General features: G+C 36.3%; 1 protein-coding gene across 1 annotated transcript in view; it reads right to left on the minus strand.

The window, feature by feature from the left end:
• USH2A (usherin) overlaps positions 1-22,970 on the minus strand; it is an 819,384-nt gene that overhangs the window by 584,418 nt on the left and 211,996 nt on the right. Inside the window, exons 16-19 of the mRNA XM_006155854.1 lie at positions 18,944-19,438; positions 17,153-17,422; positions 15,393-15,562; positions 10,460-10,604 (exon numbers count right to left, since the gene is read on the minus strand). Of these exons, the coding sequence (XP_006155916.1) occupies positions 10,460-10,604; positions 15,393-15,562; positions 17,153-17,422; positions 18,944-19,438 (1,080 nt within the window). The remainder of the gene's footprint in view (positions 1-10,459; positions 10,605-15,392; positions 15,563-17,152; positions 17,423-18,943; positions 19,439-22,970) is intronic.

Consider the following 22,970-nt stretch of genomic DNA (forward strand, 5'->3'; position numbering starts at 1 on the left):
ATTCCTGAACTTTTCTGAAAGTGACATCATCCTTTCATTCTGTTTGCTTTGCTTGAATCTGAAGGATTTCCCCCAACATTGCTTCTCTCCTCAGTGGATTCCACAGGCTTGCTGTGGATTGAGTGTGCCAACAAGCACCGATCTGGTTCTCACAATACCTCCAGCGATCTGGTATTACAAGTAGTAGTCCCTATTTATTTTGGGAAGCTGCCATGTTAAAAAAAAAAATCATTAAAAAAAAAAAAAACAGCTTGGCATTCAGGTGACTGTTCAATAACAAACATGCTTTGCAATCATATTTCTTTAAAAAATGGATGTATTTTTTTTAATCATGAAAAATATATTGCTTCCACCATATGGGGCAACCAACGACTCACCAACCGATTTAAGATGCAGCATATTGAGCTGACCATATGTTACAGTGCTGTTGAATGGCTGAGTGATTCATGCCCGTCACATTCTAGTATATCAATTAAAGCTCCTTGAAGTCTGCATGATTTGTGTCTCTGTTATTAAACCCTGCTAATTCATCCCACTTACACATCTGTTATAAATCTCTAGGAGTGCTGCATGATTCATGGCAATCTGTGAGCATGCTACAGCAAATTCTTCTCCTTGTAATTAACAGTAAATTGTTTTACTGCCATGCAATGAATTTTTCAGTTATATTGCAAATGAACTCCTAAATGTGCGGTTCTTTCCTAAGAACTGACTTATATCATTAGGCAATTAAAAAGTATTGCTTTGAACCAAAAGCTTTTAATCAAGAGAAATACAACTTAAACATTGCTTAAGAGCCATGGAAATTTGACATGTTGGCTTCAAGTCTAAAATAATTTCTGTTGAAAGAGCAAAACAAACAAACAAAAAATCCTTCCATGTACTTGGGATTGCACCAATGTTAAGGCACAGTACTGCTGCCTGAAAACACTTTGGGGAGACAAGTTTTTGCACAGATACTGTTTATCTTAGAAGTTACTTTAAGTCCTCTGTCATTACCAAATTTCTTAGACTGCTTTACACTTCTCTAATTGTAAAACGGAGCCTTTATTCTTGAAATAAATAATTGGATAATTAGCCAAGTTGAATCATCAGAGGATTCCAGTGCTGTTCAAGTATTCTTGTCAAAGGTGAAGCAAATTCATTTCAGCTTGCCTCTGCAGCTCTTCACAGAGGCTTTGATTTTTCCCCCACTTCCTTGGCAGCAGCCTCAGATTCATGAGTCCATACATCAAGTCAGTAGTTTAACAACAAATGGAATTAAATTCAAAGAAGGGAAACTAATTGAAGGACAGCAACAAAAGTGTTTGGTAATGTGCTTTTTAATATGGCATGCCACATTTGCATGATAATTTTTCCTTTTTCGCATGGAGCAGAAAGTGACTAGCTTAATGAGGGATTATTCAAGACAGGAACGAACAAAATGCATTCATAACTAAGAACAAAGATTGTATTATGAAACGAAAACAGGCAACCTCAGAGAAGTAACTGGATGATTGGTTTATGCATTATGAATAAAAAGGTAGAAAAATATTTATATTAGTATTCACTAATGACTATATATACAAGATTGTTGTAATTAAAATTATAAATTAACATATTAAGAGTGCTTGTTTAATCACTCTGGGTCCTATTCACAATGAAAAGACTTATGTACCTGCATGCAAAACAATGTGTGTTTTCAGCCCAGCAGCAAACAGCCTGTACAGTTTACTCCCGGATTCAGAAAGAAAACTTAATGCACCACTAATTACTTGCTTAATGCAAGATGGGCACTTCTAAGCTTGTCATATGGAGGTCAATTTATGACAGTCAAAAGAAATATTACATTATTCCTTTAGGAATGACTCTCAAAAGGAATTTTTCAAGAGAAAGGTTTAAAGTGGACTCAATTCATAAAGAGTGGAAATGCACAAATTTTCTAGACGAAAAGTGCAACCTTAAGGAAAATCATAGCAAGGAGCTGAGGAGGATCCAGTTCACCAGCTCAGTGCCCTCCTAGACCCAGCAGCCAATGGTGCTACTTGGAGATTTTGCAAAGGAGAGAAGCACAGAACTGCTGCTGGGAGAATGGCTTCCTTAAATCAGTTCTCAGACTTTGTCATAGGAGCCCAAACTACAGAAGTAGCAATGCAATTATCTGGATAAAATGCACCCATTCTAATCCTGTATTTTATTGAAAAAAAAAAAGGGAGAGAGCTAATTATGATACGCAAGCTTTCTAATGAAAGAGCCAGATAAATCTTCACAAGTATCTTTTTGATTTTTAGAACTGAGATTTAAGGAGGAAACACATCCTTTTGTGAATCAACCCTTCTCGAAGGCTAAATACTACTTCAAATTTGTGATGCTCTTTTTCAAAACTTTTGAATATTCATTGGTCTTTTGCAGTTTCTGATAGACAAGCCTATATCTAGCTCTGTATTAGATGCAATGAGTTAAATTTTTCACAAATCCATTGCCATTCACTGGAGTAATTCACTCCCTCCAAACTGCAGGAAGAATCATAAAGCTACAATTCAGCTTTCATTCTTTCATACAACAAACTTATTTACCATTCAAAAGGAGGGGCATTTTCACTGTTTATTTCTATTACTTAATGTCTGAGATTCTTCTAGATGGATAATCTTGGGAAAATTCTAGAATAAAACTTACTCATCTATTGAAAGGAGGTAAGCAGGATACTGAATCTAAAACTGTTAAGTTTCTCACTGTATTCAAATAAAAACAAGTTTCTTCTCACTGAGCTAAACATACCTAAAAATAGTGTATTTTATAACAAATTGAACCATATGCAAAAATGATTTTCCCTACTTTGGTCATGTAAATGTGTATTTTCTGCCTAGCAGATGGATGAAGAGACAAAGAATTCTCACAAAATGTATTAAACTTTTTTAAAAAAATAAACATTTTTTTTCCCTAGGAAAATGCTGCAATAATTTTTCTTTCCATTGAAGACTTCAATGGGAACAAAAGTCAATGCATTTTAAAAAAAATAGAAATTAAGTAGAAGCAAACTTTTAGACAAGAACACAGGACCACACATGTGAAATTTACCATTACACCTTCTCCCGCCACTGCTCACTGCTCTGCATTCCAGCTTCTGCTCTGAGCATCTAATTAGAGTTCCCTAGAAGGTCACTGGTGACTTCACATCCCTTTTGGTTAACAGTTCTCTTGCTTTTCCTATATGACATTACTGAAAGCATTCTCTTTCTAGAATTCCCTCTTCCCTTGACTTTTCTAATATTGCTTACTCTAGGTTTGTTTTTCTACCTCTGGTCATTTTTCTTGTCCCCTTTATTCTTCCTTTCCTCTTTCTCTCAAAATGTAAGTATTCAGGGAGATAGTGTCTTTGAACTTTTAGTTCTCATTTCCTTAGCCTTTGCTGATTCAATATCATCCATAGCTTTAGCTCCCATCTATATGCAGACGATTTTAAAATCTGCATTAGTTTTAAACTCCAGATTGCATACTCTGGTTCTGGCTGGTTATAATGGTCATAGATGTGTTTTTACCGACTCATCAGGCTTAAACTCATGGGCTGATTTCTCTCACATGATCTTTCTTCATCTATCTTGTTTTATATCGCACTGTCACCAGGATATGCAAAAATCACTCTCATCTTCAGTTCTTGTCTCTCCTTCACCTGTGGACCTCTCCTCCTCATGCCACTCCATTCCACTGCTCCAGTCTCCACCTTTACCCATCTGATTTACTTCATCATTGTTTCTTAGAAAAAAGTCTATCAGACTATTTATACCCTCTCCTCTGATCTTCCACATGCGACTGCCAGAGAAATCACTGTAAGTCCCAGTTTTCATCACAGTAACACCTGGAACAATGAAAATGAAGGACTAGCCCATGGTATGTACTCAATAAATACCTGGAAAAACCTTTACCAATTCTTTGTCATCCATCTGATATGCCCTTTAATCAGAGATAATTTCCCTATCTCTCATATCAGAATCAACTATCCCGTGTTCTATGTTCCCACAGCTTTCTTTTAATCTTCCACACAGTCCTTAGTACACCCCCCCTCCATGGTGTTAATGCTTCCTGTAAGATGTCAACTGCTTCACCCAAACACCAGAAGAATCATCTTTGAATCTCACGCAGAGATTTAAATAGTAACCTTCCAATAGATGCTTACTGAATTGAGTGTTCACAATAAAATGTAATAACGATATGTTTAGAGCACAGTATGAACTCAATATTGCAAACAAATTAGAAATCTATAGTTTTTTGAACAAAATTTTTAGATGTACATTATAATTTTAAGAGACATAGTTCTTACAAAAATAGAAAATGATGCTTTCTGTTTTGTGCCATTATTGTGTGGCTAAGCAGACTGGGCGATTTATAAGAAACAGGGGTTTATTTGGCTAACGATTCTGAAAAGTCCAAGAGCAAAGGGTTAGCCTCTAGCTGACCTCTGCTCCCACATCACAACATGGCTAAGAGAAGCAGAGAGATTGCAACCTGGGGTAGCCACTCTACATCTATAATGAAGTGCTTTCACAGGGACTCACCCTCTTGTGAGAAAGTGAGAACTCACTCACTTACTCCCCCCTAGACAGCAGTAATCGCTTCATGGGTGGGGGGGTGTCCTGAGATCCAAACACCACCACTAGGCCCCACACCTATTAGGGACCAAGCCACCAGCACATGAACTTTGGGGGCCAAACTACCTACAGGCCACAGCATTTGGACTTCAAGTCTTCCTAAAGTTTATCTTTGCAATATAATCTTCAGTTTTAGGACTCTCCGTAATTACATAAATGTTATACAATCAAAGCTGTAAAATAACCCTCTTGCTTTTTGACATCCTTAGAAATTCTGTAATATCTGCACTGTGACTGATAAAAGTGTTGTATGAAATTATGACAATAATCAGGATAATAACAATTTTATACTGAGAATTTACTCCATGGTAGGGACTGATTTAAATAGTTTACATGGGTTAACTCTTCTTAATCCTCATAAAACCCTCCAGAATAGGCTAGCATTAATTATAAATTACAAAACCAAGGCAAAGAGGTTACTGAATTTACCTAAGCTGGTTAAAGGTCTAGTCCAAATACAAACCCTGGTATTGGGCTTTTCCCTTTTACGCATAAATATATGATTCAAATCTTACTTGAAAAAAATTCAGTTAACTCTCTCTCATGATTTTGAGAGAACACAAGAAGTTTCTAAGCTCTTTTTAATTTTTCTCCTAAGGATAAAAAGGTAGAGAGAAGATTTGAAGGATTGAGATTAGTTTTAACTTCATAGACTTTTCCAGTGATCAGGAGTGGCCTTAAGCTCCTTACCAGCAACCAACCTGAGAGCTGCCTACAGCACTCAGGTACCATCTTCAATGCAATGAGAACTTGTCACTGCAATGAACAAGGATAATATTAGCACAGATATTGACTCTGGTGTTTGAAGCAGGGAGATTCTATTTTGTGGACATGTTTTCTGCTTTTCTCTTCCACTTCCAAGACCTATCTAGTCTCTAGGGACAGATAAATGTTTCTTCAGTTCCTTCAGTTGGCTTGTGTCTCTGAGAAGACAGGCTAGATCATCCAGAGGAGAGTGCTCTTCCAGAGCTAGGAATCACTGCATAGGAGGTACAGATGGGCACCCTGCTAAACAGCCTGAAGGAGAGAAGACTTGGGTGGATGCATTATTGTTAAAAATGTTATTGGAAATGATGTTACAAGAAAGAGAGATTAGGCTGAAAATAGCCTGCAAGGGAGTAAAAGAAGAATGTTGAGTACAAGCCACAGGCAGGTATTTTCAACCAATTTAAGAAATCACTTTTTATTTTTATTATTATTATTATTATTATTATTATTGGAGAGGTTTTTGTTCTAGGGTGCGTGCGCTCGGCAGAAAGACAGAGAGAGAGAGAAAGTGAGAAATCACCCCCCGGGGGGATGGCCATGCCACAATCCCTTCTCGTCCATTCTCCTCTCAGGGTCTTGGGCACGCATGCACATGCGCAGCATTAATTTAAGCCACTGGGTCTGGGACTCGAGCTGCGGTCGACTACATGGGAGTCCAGCAACATGGCCATTACACCAACTGCTGGTCCCAGAAATCACTTTTTAAAAAAGGTATCTCAAAATGGTGTGGAACTGCCTGAGAGGTAGTAGCTCTCCTACCACTAAAAATACCAGACATGGATAGGACAAAGAGTTGGGGGGAATATTATAAAGAATATATTGATATCAGCTGTAAAGCCACTGTAGGTGAGTTCTAAATATTTTACAATCCTGAGAGGCTAAGATTCCAGTTTTCCTCTGTCGCAAGGCTGGGGTCCCTCAATACTCCAATCTACCTCGGGCAAATCTGCAGCTTGGGCTCAGCCTATTTTCATTTTCTCCAGTCTACCAGACATCCCTCTCTAAATTTTTGTTTTCTAGTGAAAAATCATGTCATATTTCCTGAAGGGGACAGTCATCCTTTGTTATCCATATTGTCCATATAAAAGTAGCCCTTTTATTTATATATATATATATGTGTATATATGTATAGCATACACACATATATATATATATATATATATATATACACATATATATATAAATAAACAGATAGTATTATAGGAAAACTGTGTGTTATACAAGTTAGGTACTCCATTAATGAATACTTATAGCTATGACAACTTCAATCATAAAATAACTCATAGTTTATTGGAATTTTGGAGTCATTCACATTAATAGAAAATTTGAAAGCAACAAAATTACTTGAATAAGATAATTTGAGCCATGTAAGATTTTCCAGAACTAGGAAAAATCACCTATAGAATTTGATCTATTACTATTAGGATGAAGACATTTAGAAAGGAAGGAGTATCTTTATAACTAAAAATTATTTGCACAATATCTGGAATTCATTTAGAAGTTTCTTAATCTCCCTACATCTAGACACTTTCTTAAGAATCACTGAGCCAGCAGGTGGCATAGTGATTAAGGAGCTGAACCCCCACATAGCCAACCATGGTTCCAGTCCCATATTTGGCAACTCCTAAGTCCTCCCAAGAAACTTCCTAAACATTACTCATGATTACTGAGACACTGCTAAGATCAGTTCCTGTAGCTGATCTGAATCAAATTATGCTTCTTTTATGACACAGATGCAACTCACAGCTCCTAGGCAACAACTAAGTTTACTCTTTCTGTTTAAAAATGTCAAAGTAATTAGCAGTCAGGGTTAGTGAGGGAGCAGGAAGAAGCAAAGAAGAGAACTATGAAGTTCCAAGTAGAGAATGTGTTGAGCTTTGATCATGTTTGTTTATAACTATACAATGGACTTTTCATGTACATTGAAACTTGCTTACCTGCTGCTGAAGTTTGCCCTGCTCCCGAAGCACTGGTTGTACAACCAACTGAGTTGCAAAGAGAAACAGTAAATTTGTATATCCTGTACGGTTTCAGTCCTTTCACAATATAAAATCGTTCTTGGGATTTAGCAGTGTGCAACAGCTTCGAAGGAAAAAAAAAAAAAAAAAGACCACAAGATAAAATAAAATTAGACAATAGATAATTAGTGTGAAATATATAAGCTTGGCAGTCAAAGTTCCATGAATCCAGACAGAGGAATTATTGCCAACCACTATTAGGAAAAGGGATTTTTTTCAAAGAGTCTCAACAAGCCAGGATTTAATTGATAATTGTACAATCACACTGTTTTATGAGGTAATAATCCAGTTCCTGAGTGGATAAATGAGAAAACCTAGTTATTGCCTCATAAAGCAGCGTGGTGGTATGGTTATTGTCACCAATGGTAGAGATAAAGATGGTGACATTGTTATTGTTACCATGAAAAAGTACAAATGAAACCATGGGGCTTGGCCAAAAGTACCCCAGTGCGGTAATGCCCATACTATTTGATGGCGCTAGAACAGAAAGATGACAGTATGTTAAATCACTCACATCATTTTCTTAAAAAAAAAAAAAAAAAGAGAGAGAAAAAAAAGCCATGGAAGGAAAAAAATATTAAACATATTATTGAGCATCTATGTGAAGTCAATTTTCTATTATCTTTCTCTTCCAAGTATATTCAGGTTAAAGCAAAAACTTACAATTTTGAAATGTCATTATAATATAATTTCACATGAAAATAGTTTTGTGCAAAACAGAATTTTGAGACTGAGAGGAACTTCACAGCCAATAAACAAGCAATTAAACAGTCAACACTGAGAGCTGGTCACATTGTTATAACTAGAACTGATTAAAAGGAATCATGTATATTTGTTTAAGCTGCAAATTCCAAGGCCATTAGAAATCATATTCAGACAAAAAAAAAAAGGAATTAATATAGAAAAGGTGTCAGGTGGCACAGTGGTAAAATGTGATCCTCTGCAAGTCAATCCGACATCGGAAGGTTCCTACTTTAAATCTTAAGACCTGAGAACAGTGGGTAGGTGCTTGCCTATGAGCCAGGGCTAGCTGAAGACTGGAGGTGGATGGCAGCATCAGGACCCTGTAGGAATGTTCTCTCTCTCTCTCTCTCTCTCTCTCTCTCTCTCTCTCTCTCTCTCTCTTTCTCTCAGAGAAAATAAATGAATATACTTTATAAAGGAAAACAGTATGTAAGATGCCAACCACAAACACAAAACTATTTTTTGTAGGACTACTGATAAACGGTCATATAAAATAATTATTTATATATAAGCACAAATAATTACAAAGTTTAGCAACATTTAGAATGACTTCCCAGATAGTCTCCTTTTAGGACTACAATAAAATTCACTTGCAATACTTGCTCAGGTATTGACTTTAAAATTTCATAACCTAAGTGAGTACTTCTAAAAAGCAGTCTGAGTGCAATATAAAATATAATATTTAGATAACATTCTTCAGGGAGAAATATGTTTCAAAGATGCCAAATACCCAGGAATAATGTAAAACTTTAGTACCATTTCTCTACAATTATAGTTAGAACTCAGAAAATCAAACACTTAATTATTAATTCTTTACTTCTTTAATTCTAAAATGAACCTTGAGGTATTAGAGATAGAAACTTTTCTGTGTAATGTGATTTAAATTTTTCTAAGAAAAATAAAACCTTGAGATGAGTTAAAGTTATTGACTATTCACTCCATTTAGAATAATCCAGGTGTGATATAATGTAATTTTTTTAAAATTTTTAGGATTAAAATACTTTAAGATACTTCTTATGCAATTCAGGAAGTTGAATGATTTCTTTAACTGCCTGAGGGTGCATATGCTTGCAGGAAAGAGAAGGAGAGAAGTTGGGGGAGTGAGCAAGCATACCTCCCTGTGGGGAATGGTCATAAAACAATCTTCTCAACTCCTCTTGGGATTTTGGGCATCTCAGTCTCAGATCTAGGACTTGAACCATACAGTCGACCATGTGGCATCCAGCTGCCACAACTACTATACCACAAGCTGGCCTAAATAATTTTTTAAGCAAATTATTTTTTGCATCAAGAACACATTAAAGATATATTAAAAATAGAAATAAAAACTAATATTAATTTTGATGGACTTTTACTTCTCCTCATACAGTGGTTGTTAAAAGTTACATGATTTATATAATAAATAACATGATTTTATGCCCTCTCCCATGGGATCTGGTGGGAGGACATAAAATTATCACTCAAATTCTGTCTGTATCTTGTATATAGAGTCAATTTTTATGTCTTATAAAACTTATCTAATTGGAAATTATATACACATATATATATAAATAAACAGATAGTATTATAGGAAAACTGTGTGTTATACAAGTTAGGTACTCCATTAATGAATACTTATAGCTATGACAACTTCAATCATAAAATAACTCATAGTTTATTGGAATTTTGGAGTCATTCACATTAATAGAAAATTTGAAAGCAACAAAATTACTTGAATAAGATAATTTGAGCCATGTAAGATTTTCCAGAACTAGGAAAAATCACCTATAGAATTTGATCTATTACTATTAGGATAAAGACATTTAGAAAGGAAGGAGTATCTTTATAACTAAAAATTATTTGCACAATATCTGGAATTCATTTAGAAGTTTCTTAATCTCCCTACATCTAGACACTTTCTTAAGAATCACTGAGCCAGCAGGTGGCATAGTGATTAAGGAGCTGAACCCCCACATAGCCAACCATGGTTCCAGTCCCATATTTGGCAACTCCTAAGTCCTCCCAAGAAACTTCCTAAACATTACTCATGATTACTGAGACACTGCTAAGATCAGTTCCTGTAGCTGATCTGAATCAAATTATGCTTCTTTTATGACACAGATGCAACTCACAGCTCCTAGGCAACAACTAAGTTTACTCTTTCTGTTTAAAAATGTCAAAGTAATTAGCAGTCAGGGTTAGTGAGGGAGCAGGAAGAAGCAAAGAAGAGAACTATGAAGTTCCAAGTAGAGAATGTGTTGAGCTTTGATCATGTTTGTTTATAACTATACAATGGACTTTTCATGTACATTGAAACTTGCTTACCTGCTGCTGAAGTTTGCCCTGCTCCCGAAGCACTGGTTGTACAACCAACTGAGTTGCAAAGAGAAACAGTAAATTTGTATATCCTGTACGGTTTCAGTCCTTTCACAATATAAAATCGTTCTTGGGATTTAGCAGTGTGCAACAGCTTCGAAGGAAAAAAAAAAAAAAAAAGACCACAAGATAAAATAAAATTAGACAATAGATAATTAGTGTGAAATATATAAGCTTGGCAGTCAAAGTTCCATGAATCCAGACAGAGGAATTATTGCCAACCACTATTAGGAAAAGGGATTTTTTTCAAAGAGTCTCAACAAGCCAGGATTTAATTGATAATTGTACAATCACACTGTTTTATGAGGTAATAATCCAGTTCCTGAGTGGATAAATGAGAAAACCTAGTTATTGCCTCATAAAGCAGCGTGGTGGTATGGTTATTGTCACCAATGGTAGAGATAAAGATGGTGACATTGTTATTGTTACCATGAAAAAGTACAAATGAAACCATGGGGCTTGGCCAAAAGTACCCCAGTGCGGTAATGCCCATACTATTTGATGGCGCTAGAACAGAAAGATGACAGTATGTTAAATCACTCACATCATTTTCTTAAAAAAAAAAAAAAAAAGAGAGAGAAAAAAAAGCCATGGAAGGAAAAAAATATTAAACATATTATTGAGCATCTATGTGAAGTCAATTTTCTATTATCTTTCTCTTCCAAGTATATTCAGGTTAAAGCAAAAACTTACAATTTTGAAATGTCATTATAATATAATTTCACATGAAAATAGTTTTGTGCAAAACAGAATTTTGAGACTGAGAGGAACTTCACAGCCAATAAACAAGCAATTAAACAGTCAACACTGAGAGCTGGTCACATTGTTATAACTAGAACTGATTAAAAGGAATCATGTATATTTGTTTAAGCTGCAAATTCCAAGGCCATTAGAAATCATATTCAGACAAAAAAAAAAAGGAATTAATATAGAAAAGGTGTCAGGTGGCACAGTGGTAAAATGTGATCCTCTGCAAGTCAATCCGACATCGGAAGGTTCCTACTTTAAATCTTAAGACCTGAGAACAGTGGGTAGGTGCTTGCCTATGAGCCAGGGCTAGCTGAAGACTGGAGGTGGATGGCAGCATCAGGACCCTGTAGGAATGTTCTCTCTCTCTCTCTCTCTCTCTCTCTCTCTCTCTCTCTCTCTCTCTCTTTCTCTCAGAGAAAATAAATGAATATACTTTATAAAGGAAAACAGTATGTAAGATGCCAACCACAAACACAAAACTATTTTTTGTAGGACTACTGATAAACGGTCATATAAAATAATTATTTATATATAAGCACAAATAATTAAAAAGTTTAGCAACATTTAGAATGACTTCCCAGATAGTCTCCTTTTAGGACTACAATAAAATTCACTTGCAATACTTGCTCAGGTATTGACTTTAAAATTTCATAACCTAAGTGAGTACTTCTAAAAAGCAGTCTGAGTGCAATATAAAATATAATATTTAGATAACATTCTTCAGGGAGAAATATGTTTCAAAGATGCCAAATACCCAGGAATAATGTAAAACTTTAGTACCATTTCTCTACAATTATAGTTAGAACTCAGAAAATCAAACACTTAATTATTAATTCTTTACTTCTTTAATTCTAAAATGAACCTTGAGGTATTAGAGATAGAAACTTTTCTGTGTAATGTGATTTAAATTTTTCTAAGAAAAATAAAACCTTGAGATGAGTTAAAGTTATTGACTATTCACTCCATTTAGAATAATCCAGGTGTGATATAATGTAATTTTTTTAAAATTTTTAGGATTAAAATACTTTAAGATACTTCTTATGCAATTCAGGAAGTTGAATGATTTCTTTAACTGCCTGAGGGTGCATATGCTTGCAGGAAAGAGAAGGAGAGAAGTTGGGGGAGTGAGCAAGCATACCTCCCTGTGGGGAATGGTCATAAAACAATCTTCTCAACTCCTCTTGGGATTTTGGGCATCTCAGTCTCAGATCTAGGACTTGAACCATACAGTCGACCATGTGGCATCCAGCTGCCACAACTACTATACCACAAGCTGGCCTAAATAATTTTTTAAGCAAATTATTTTTTGCATCAAGAACACATTAAAGATATATTAAAAATAGAAATAAAAACTAATATTAATTTTGATGGACTTTTACTTCTCCTCATACAGTGGTTGTTAAAAGTTACATGATTTATATAATAAATAACATGATTTTATGCCCTCTCCCATGGGATCTGGTGGGAGGACATAAAATTATCACTCAAATTCTGTCTGTATCTTGTATATAGAGTCAATTTTTATGTCTTATAAAACTTATCTAATTGGAAATTTTCCATGGAACAAATCTTTAAAGGGGTTGGAAACTCCACGGAAGCTTTAAACCCTACGCTGATACAATCACCACCTGTATAGACTTCCCCTGACAGATACTTAGGCTAAGATGCCTTCACAATAATTTTTACCATAGATTTTTTAAGAAATGTAGGTTATTTATTTACCAAGACTATAATAAGGTACACTTAGATCAGTTTGAATACAAATTTAATTATCGAGAAGGTGAAAATACTGACTTTGCTCTGCTACTTTTGATTTCATGCCCTTGAATATGAGTAAGTAGAAATGATCCAAGTTTTTGATACAACTCGAATGAAATGTTCTGGGTATTTGAAAAAGAGAGAGAATGCAAAAGAGAATAAAGGGATCTATCTCTTGCCTTATTCCAATTCAGTCACAAAGAAAGGGTTTCTAAACAAATAAACAGAAAAGATTTCTTTTCCTAGCCCATTGAATGACAGCTAGTTTATAAAACCTAATGTAGTCATATCCCATTAATAATAATCACTAATAATAACAACAGTGCCAGTGTTTACCAAGATCTTTAAGTTCCACATAAAAACATACAGGTCAGCAGAAAATGCTTCTCGGTTTTACAGATGAGTAAAACCTGAAGCACAGAGATGGATGACACAGCAAATAATTAAAACAAGTTGAGTATAAACAAATAAATTCACTTCTATGACTGTATTTTTCTAAGCTGTCATTTTCTCCTTAGTTTCAGTGCTTGGAATACAATAAGTACTGTGATGCAAGTAATAGTTGAATTAAAATTGGGTTGTACAAGGAAAGAATAGTTTATAATGCTAAAGATAGTAAAAAACAAACAAACAAAAAACACAGTAAAACAACAGGATAAATATGGGAAAAAAACAGGGCAATTAAAGACCAAATAGCAGCTGTAACTATAAATTTATCACAAATTCTGTAATGTACCAATTTGGTAGACTAAATTGTTTAAGTTAAAAGACATGAGTTACACTAGCTACAATTTTTTATCATGAGAGAGTTGCAAATGAGTCAACACTTTTATCCAGGATAAAGGAAAAGGACAACAAGGAATCATAAATTATTTATTGGCTCTTTTTTCTTCATCTAGAAAACACAATTTCCTGCTGTTATTCGTGTTCTGTCCATTAAAAAACACACAAAATAAAATGGCAAACCTATTCATAGTGGACTGAATGGTGTGTCCCCAAAATTCCTATCTACCAAGAACCTGGAAAGGGGACCTAATTTAGAAATAAGTTCTTTGCAGATGTACTGAGTTAAATAATTTTGAATATAGGCTTAGCCTTAAGTCCAGTGTCTGTTGTCTTCACTAGAGAAATGAGAGACACACAGAGACAAAGTGAAGGCAGTGTGAAGTCAGAGGCAGAGACTGCATTTTATCATCACAAGTCAGGGAACATAAAAGAGGGAAGAAAGCATTGTCTCTAACAGCTTGCATAATTCTCCTAACATCTTAATTTCAGACTTTCGGCCTCTAGGATTATGGGAGAATATATTTCTGTTGTTTGAAGCCACCTGTTTGTGATAATTAGTTGAAACAACCCCAGGAAATTAATACAATGAGGGTACAAAGATCTAGCCTCCCTTGGCTTAATTTCAGACAATCTTACTGGGTAATTTCAGCTCCAGAATCACCCACAGGTTCAGCTGGGGACTCCTGCATGATAACCTTCAAGTTTCACTTCTTGTTCTGCTCAGTTCTGTTTTTCTTATCACTTTACATGTTTTGTAGAAGGACTCCCCTGTATCTGTTATCACTTTACATGTTTTGTAGAAGGACTCCCCAGTTACCATTCTGCATTCAGGTTCTACCAGTCTGTCTCCTGAGGAATCTGACCTAAGATAGTGGTACCACCTATGACCCTAGGAGAAACTCTAAACGGTATTTTGGAACTGGATACCCTACTAGCTGGCTGGCCATGGGTCATCACAGGTAATAGTGAGATAATGGCAGCCCACAGCATGCTCTAGTGGTTCAATTTTTAAACCTTCCTCAGTGGTGAATCAGGGTGAATTTCCAGTGGTGGAACTGGCAATCGTAAGGATTCTCATTGTATGCCTCTTTCTGGCTGTTATCAGAGCACTGAAGGACACAGAAAATCTGAGGGTAATTAATTACCAGTTTATAAAAAATTATAAAAACCTTTCCTGACCGTACTTATTTTCTATATGAATAACAATCTATTAAATGGATCAGATAAGCAAGAAATGCCAGCTATGTAGAGGTCTTGATTTGATAAAACATATCAATGTCCTAGAAGATGGGAGATCAACTTTATTATGAGATCTGCCACATCAGTGAAGTTTGAAGGAGTTGTAATGGCCTAAGACAAGCTAAGACATTCTTTCCATTGTAAAGGACAGATTATTGCATCTTGCAACTATACCAATAGAAAGAAGAACAATGTCCGGTAGGTCTCCTTATGTTCTGAAGGGAGCATATTTCACACTTGAGAATACTGTTCAGACTAATTACTGAATAATAACACAGAATGCTATCGGCTTTGAGTGCACAAAGGCATCATTCAATTCTGAAAGGACGTTAGTTAAAAATAATGATACCTGTGAAAACACCGCTGGAGCTGATTGGTGAAGTGACTGTTCAGAAATCATATTGATGTCATACCGCACAACTTTTCCTCTCGTAAAGTTATCCGGTGGCTTCTCCCAGGACACATTGAGAGAGCAGGATGAGAGAGCAAAGACTGATGGTGGGTTCATGAATAAAGGCTCTATCAATGACAAAAACAACATCATCAAAACAATGAGTGCTGTTTTATAAGTTTCAAACTGAATTCACACATCTATGTTCTTCTAGTTTCTGAAATACCCTATACTCTTTAAAACATTCCGATTTGAAAGAAAATAAAGAATGCATTGGTATATGCAAAGTTATTCACTTTTTAAAAGTCATCTGCAAAGTTATTTTTCATTTTTATATTATGGGTTAAGATTTTTCCATTTTCAAAATAAAAATCTTATAGATATTGCTTATGTTCATAAAGATAACCAGTGGGAAACTGGGGAGGAAACAATATTCTTATAAGTATTGGAAAGAAGTCATGGAATAAGTCTGTCTTAGCCTACAAAATTTAAAACAATGTATAGTGCTGTAAGAGTTTCTCATGTAAAGAAATGTTTCTTTGAGTCAAGCTGCCATAGCTGGGAGAATATTGCTCTTCAGAAAGAGGTAAATCTAAAATGTTCTAAATAACCCCAAAGAAATGATCCAAGTTTTTGATACATCTCGAATGAAATGTTCTGGGTATGTACACACATATATTTCCCCCCTGCCATCCTTGAGATCTTAATATGTATTTTAAATGTGCTAACCAAAGGTGTATTATCAAAGGACCTCATTGCACTTTCATTAGCCAGTGACCCGTACGATTATGAGGGTCCAGTATTGCAGTTTCACCCATTACTTTTCATTTCTGACCTTGATTTTCCCCTTCCAGAATGCCATGCCTCATCACTTGTGCTATCACGGCACTATTATTTGTCCAAGATGGCTGATAGTCATTAAGAGATGCTCAAGCACAATGCACATTTTATTCATGAAATGATTCCCTTGGACATCAAACTAAAGCTGCCCTCATCCTCTAAAGTTCTAACAGATCAAAGTTAGATAAGGACTTGAGATTTCTTTGAATATCCACAGATTCAAACAACAATGAACTTGTGTTTTTTCCCTTCGGGCTCATGAAATACGAAGTTTCTAATGTAAAGAATAGATGGAAGGAAATATTACGCTTTCCTTAAAGTGAAATAATCAAGATACCTTAAGAAAATTAAAAATTCTTGTTCTTATTCCCTACCATACTGCGGTTTATGAGCACACTTGTGATGACAGATTTTGATGTTTAGAGTCCTATCATTATGTATGATATAGTATCTAAACTCTTTGTTTGGGATGATAAATAAAAACAAAAACATATTCGTGACACTGGTAATATTTTCTTTTAACTGAACCAAAATTGTGCAGAATATGGAACAAGATGAGATGTGTGTCCAACCCACTTCCAGATGAAAAACCAACTGCTATCTTTGGAAAAACATTCCCCAAAGACTATATAGTTAAGTCATCCTGCCCTCCACATGAATAAAGAGCTAAAGCAGTTACTTTTCCCCCTAAAACACTGCAAGGATGCTATGACCTTGAGTTATTTATGTAACCAAATCCATATATTAAATCTTTCCTCGGCTTATATAACTTTATAATTCTTGTTTTTCAAACTGTTCTTTAGCACTGTTGACGTTAATTTGAGGAAGCACTTTCTTTCGGGGGATTTAAAAATAGAGCTCAAAGCATCGATCTTTACCTGACTCTCCTGTTCGTTCTGAGATCCAGGCAGAAGATACACTACCAGCCATATTCACAGCTAAGACTCTAAATGCATACTTGGTGTATGGCTCCAAGCCAGTAATGGTTGCAGTTGTTTGAGGAGGTTTTAATGCATTTTCATTGGCCGATTCTGTAAACAGGTAAGGACTGAGCCAGCCACTGCTCTGAAACACTCGACTTTCTTCAGAAACATTTTCTTCAGTATATTTCAATTTTTTCATGTATAGTTCATATCTTATAATTATTCCTGGAAAAGTTAAACAGCAAGCTAAGGTGATTTATCAAAGGAGTTATTTGGGTGATGAGGTGGGGACAGGTCAGTTAAACAGTGGTTTTTCATTATTCTTCTACTAAATTACTGCTTTGTTTTTCATTATTTTTTCAGTTTTGCCATAGGGAATGTGAACTCACCAGAGAGATACAAAGAGAGGGAAAGTGAGAATTTACCCCCGGGGGCGGGGCAGGATGGTCACACCACAATCCCTTCTCCTTTATTCTCCTCTCAAGATTTTGGGCATGGACGTACATGCTCCTGGCATGATTTTCAAGCTGCCATGTCCAGGGCTCAAACCATGGTCAGTCCTGTGGAAGTTCAGCATCTTAACCACTACCCCACTTAGTGGCCCCACCTGTCCATTTCTTCAGCAATCTAGATGACAGATACTTAAAAGACAACAAACTAATAAGTAGATGAATATACTAAATATGATTAAGTACTATTAAATATTAATTCTATCAAAGTCACATTCACAAAGAAATTAAACCCAAAGGGACAGTGTATAAACACAAAATAGCTGTAGTTTATCACAGATAAATTATTTTTGGAATGGTCATAATTTCTACTAAAAATGGCTAGCTATTTTAAGAAATTTGATTCTTTTTTTTTTTGAGAGGTTTTTGCTATAGTGTGTGTGTGCTCACCGGAAAGACAGAGAGAGACAGAGAGATAGAAAGCGAGAAATCATCCCCCCCAGGGGGGATGGCCACGCCGCAATCCCTTCTCCCCCATTCTCCTCTCGGAATCTTGGAAACGCACACACACATGCCTGGTGTGAGTTTAAGCCACTGGGCCTGGGACTCAAACTGCAGTCGACTATATGGGAGTTCAGCGACATAGCCATTATGCTAACTGCTGGTCCCAGGAATTTGATTCTTTTATCTCCTAATTGTTTATTTTTTTAAACTTAGGGATTTTAATTTAATTATTTAACATAATCCCTATTTGCATTAAATATTATGGTTAATTTTTACCCAGTTGTACCAAGTAACTTAAAACATCTAGGGAAAGGTCCTGTCATGCTATACACATGATATAAATTACTAAAACTCTATGAATGTGTGTCTGGCCCATATAATCAAGGGTTCAATTATATGAACACAAAAATTAACTTAATGGAGTCAGCTAGCCTATATACCTTTTTTTGTATTATACCCTTTTTTGGTTCAAAAGAGAAAATTTACTGCTTCTGGGTGCCCTAACTTGTGACACAGTCAAATATAATGCATTTCATAAGTGAATTTCAAATTATAAACATCATTTCTGTTGTGGCAGATGTCATTAAGAGCAAAGATAATATTAGCCTTTTAAGGAGCAATTTAATTGAATGGAATTTGTTATTAGATTAGCAGAAATACACTTATTCCATAAACCAAGACAATCGTGCAGCTATAAAAATGAGAACTGCTAGACTCCTGTTGCACAATTCCAGATATCCAGATTCTCACTCAAATCTTGCCCAAGAAAGGGAAATCTAGCTTAAAATCTTACCATTTGGTTCTGCTGGTGGAGACCATTCTACATGAAGCTCTGTGGAACTGATTTTCCGAACTTCAGGTGGACTCAGCCCTCGGGGAGATGCCTGGGCTGTTGTCACAGTAACAGGCATGCTGTGTAAACACCCCTCACTAGTACACGCCTGTACAGAAAAATGGTACTTGGTGAATGGTACCAGATTCCAGATGGTAGCTGAAGTTTCTTGACCTTCATAAGAAACAAATGGCTGAACGCTTCCCAGAGAAGTGCAGGACACAATATATTTTTCAATAGGACCAGTATGATTTGAAAGTGCGGTCCAGGTAAGGGTCACAGAGTCTGAGCTAACAGGAATGATATAACTTAAGCTCAAGTTTCCCTGTGGGATCCCTGGTTTTGTCCTGTAAGTGACGGTTGCACTCCTTATTGAACCATGCATGTTCTTGGTCTCTAAGTAGTAGGAATATGAGGTATACGGAGACAGGGAAGTGTCTAAGAAGTGCTGAGTATCTGAAATGAAAAGAAAAAACAATAGTTGTATTCCACAAATTGATAATCATTTCTAATTGCTTTCTCAGTATATTATTTAACACTCCCAATCCCCTGTTTTGAATAAGTATATGTTTTCTGTATTTAAGATGGAAATAAAATGAATATTGGTTACTTTTTCTATTTAGTATAATGTAAGAAAAGTGCCATTTATAATAAAGAGTACATAGTTTTAGTTCTTATTTCGCTCTTTATACTATCTTTTTTAAAAAAAAATAATTTATTTAATTTTATTTATTCATTCACTCAAAAGAGTACGTAGAAGTTTTAGTTCTTATTTCGCTCTTTATACTATCTTTTTTTAAAAAAAAATATTTATTTAATTTTATTTATTCATTCACTCATTTTATTAATGTGACTAGAGAGACAGAGGGTGAGAGTGAGAGAGAGAAGTGAGAAAGCAAGCCTCCATATTCAGGACTCGAACTCTGGTCGGCCATGTGGGAGTGTCCAGCACCTTAACCACCATGCCACCTGCTGGTCCCCTATACTGTCTTTTTGATAGAAGGCCTAAGAGAGACTTTTTGCATTTCTCTCAGTCAGAAATAACTATTTCCTCTATGTAAATGGTTTGCTTGTTAAGTAGCAATACACTAGACGAAGGGTCAGCAAACCACCACCTGGGGCCAATTCTGTCACCTGGCCAACATCTGGACCAGAACCTCTCCTGATTCCCTGACCATTAGAAGTTGTGTGAATTTACAAATTTGTATTGTTTTAAAGCTGCTAATTAGAGATGTTTGTTATCAGCAAAGGAGAATTTGCACACAAGCTGTTCTGCGTAAGAAGGATTTCTATGCATAAAGGACTTGAGAGCAAAGAGAATAAGGATGAAAGAGGCTAAAATTAAAAAAAAAAAAGACAGAGGGTGGACATGATCAAACATGTGCCTGAAACTCTGCATTCTCTAAAAGGACAGTAAGTACGTCATAGGGCTATGAAACATACAAGCACCAGAGTGCCTGCCATCTGGAGCCTCTTGAGAGCAAGGAGGAGAGTTCGGCTATGCAGGGGTCCCTACATTAATACCAAAGTCCCAGCATATTTCATGCTTACAATGAAATATTGAGTTGTCAGAAAAGTTATGATGCATTTTTGCATTAAAAAAAAAAAAAAACAGAAAAAATGCATCGTGACTTTTCTGACAACCAAATAGTTAAGTATTTGGAGTCTGATTTTTAATCCACAGAGTTTCTTGGTTTCCTGAATAGTGAGGATGCGTATTGAGAACCTACTATGGGATGTACTGTGGGACCTCTGTGACTGGGGCAAGATAAACCTTTGTCCCTTGACAGTGTTAAAGTTGGATATAGGATACGAGGGGAAAAGTTGGGTATGGAGGGAAAAATCTTACAAAGTTCTAAGCAGTACTAAGAGTTTAAGGAAGTTTAAGTTAGTAAAGTGTTCGTGAGGACCTGACCAAACTGAGAATGAGCTTGTGCTCATCAGCTTCATGCATCAGAAACTGATGTCATGAGAATGCCAAGAGTGTGATCTAGCCAGCTGTGCTTCATAAATGAGCCAGCATCCTCTGATGGACCTTCTGCAAAGGGCCAGAGGAAAGCTGCCTTCCCCCAAAGGTCATCATTGTGGTTGAGGGAGGGGAGTATTGAAGACCAAACAACACTAGTAAATATCTGAGTGAAAGGTAATTTTGCCATTCTGTTACATATGTCATTACAAATTCTTCATGAAAATATGTTGAGCAGTTTCTGAGTCCAGTCAGGACATAGAAATGACAGACTATTTGTGGAAGGGACATTCAGTATAAAGAATAATTTCTGGGACCAGCAGTTGGTGTAATGGCTATGTTGCTGGGCTCCCACATAGTAGACCACAGTTCGAGTCCCAGACCTGATGGTTTAAACTCACGGCGGGCATGTATGTGTGCGTACCCAAGATCCAAGAGGAGAATGGAGGAGAAGAGGTTGTGGTGTGGCCATTCCTCCAAGGGGGGGTGACTTCTTACTTTCTGTCTCTCTGTCTCTCTCTCTGTTTCTGGTGAGTGCACGCACCTTATAGCAAAAACCTCTCCAAAGACCGCCCCTTACAGCAAAAACCTCTCCAAAAAAAAAAAAAAAAGAATTGTTTAGAATATGGCTTGACTCCTAAAGAGTACAAAAACTCTAAAGAATAGAGAAATTTAAGACCCTTAGTGTTCAGCACAATACCCAAGGAAAGAACATATCTGGAAAACTCCTCCAGGGCTGAGATCCATACGCATCAAAGAAGATACAGTTGTGACTCACTGGACAGTGGAAAAGTCTGTCGAGGTTCCAAGAAGGCCAAATTCCCTGGAACCTGCCCTAAGTAGTGCCTAAGGCACCATAACTCAGAATTCACCGGAAAACTACCCTCTAGAGTGCCAGGGAACGCCTCTGAGATTTGGAGCTATGTCCTGGACTCACTAGAAGCTACTCTGCAGTGCCCTGGGAAGCTGCCCACCTGGAGGTGCCCACTAGTGGAATTTACTGGGATTTCCACACGTTGTCCTCTGGTATGTGTATTGTAGAACTTACCACTCATGGGAATGGTACCCAGGAAAGATGCCCTTTGGAATTCTAGGGCTAAGGGGATAGAAATCTGTCTAGGTGTGGTACCCGGGATCCCTGGCCATCAAGTGTTAAGTGGTCTTCTGGGTCTTGGCCACACTTCCTACTGGCAAAATGTAACACTGTGCTTGTGACAAAAGAGAAATGTTTACAGGCTCCAGTTCCATTCTCGGAGTGGGTGTGAAATTGGAGATGATACATTGATAAGTAGTATATGCATACACTAGAAGAAATACTTTATGAGACCATGGCACTTAACTAAATTTTTAGGAAACGTTTCCATGGGAAGCATGTAAAATTATTTACATGTTATTTATAATAGGAAAATATTTAAGTAAATTAAAATAGAACTTCTTGATGGATTATAACATCTTAGCATTAGTCTATTACATTAATAAGATAATAACATTACACAGTTATTTAAAACCACAGTGATGAAGGCCATTTAGAACTATGTCCAAAAATAAAATGAAATAGTGTGTACACTTGACATTTTCCAAAACAAAGTCAAGCATTGTGCTAGAATGAGGAAATTTTAAGGCTTAACTTTTTTTTCTTTTAAACTTTCTTAATTGGATATACCATTGTTATGATATACATGCCCAAAACAAAATTACTATTTAGACAAATTATTACACTAGAAGAGTGTGAGATTCTTTTGAGACATTAATGCCAATAATCAAGTACACAAATTTCTTTCTTCCCAAGTATGTTTAGCATCAGATTATTAAAAGAAAATGTATTCTTGGGCCAGCAGGTGGCAATAGTGGTGAAGGCTCTGGACTCCCACATTGCCAACAGTGACTCAAGTCCTGGACCCAGTGGCTTGAAACTCATACCAGGTGCGTGTGTGCACCAAAATCCTGAGAGAAGAATGGAGGAGAAGGAATTGTGGCATGGCTCCCCTACTCAGGGGGGATTTCTCACTTTGTCTCTCTGTC

Source organism: Tupaia chinensis, unplaced genomic scaffold, assembly GCF_000334495.1.
Source record: "Tupaia chinensis unplaced genomic scaffold, TupChi_1.0 Scaffold000473_1, whole genome shotgun sequence".
Lineage (NCBI taxonomy): Eukaryota > Metazoa > Chordata > Mammalia > Scandentia > Tupaiidae > Tupaia > Tupaia belangeri.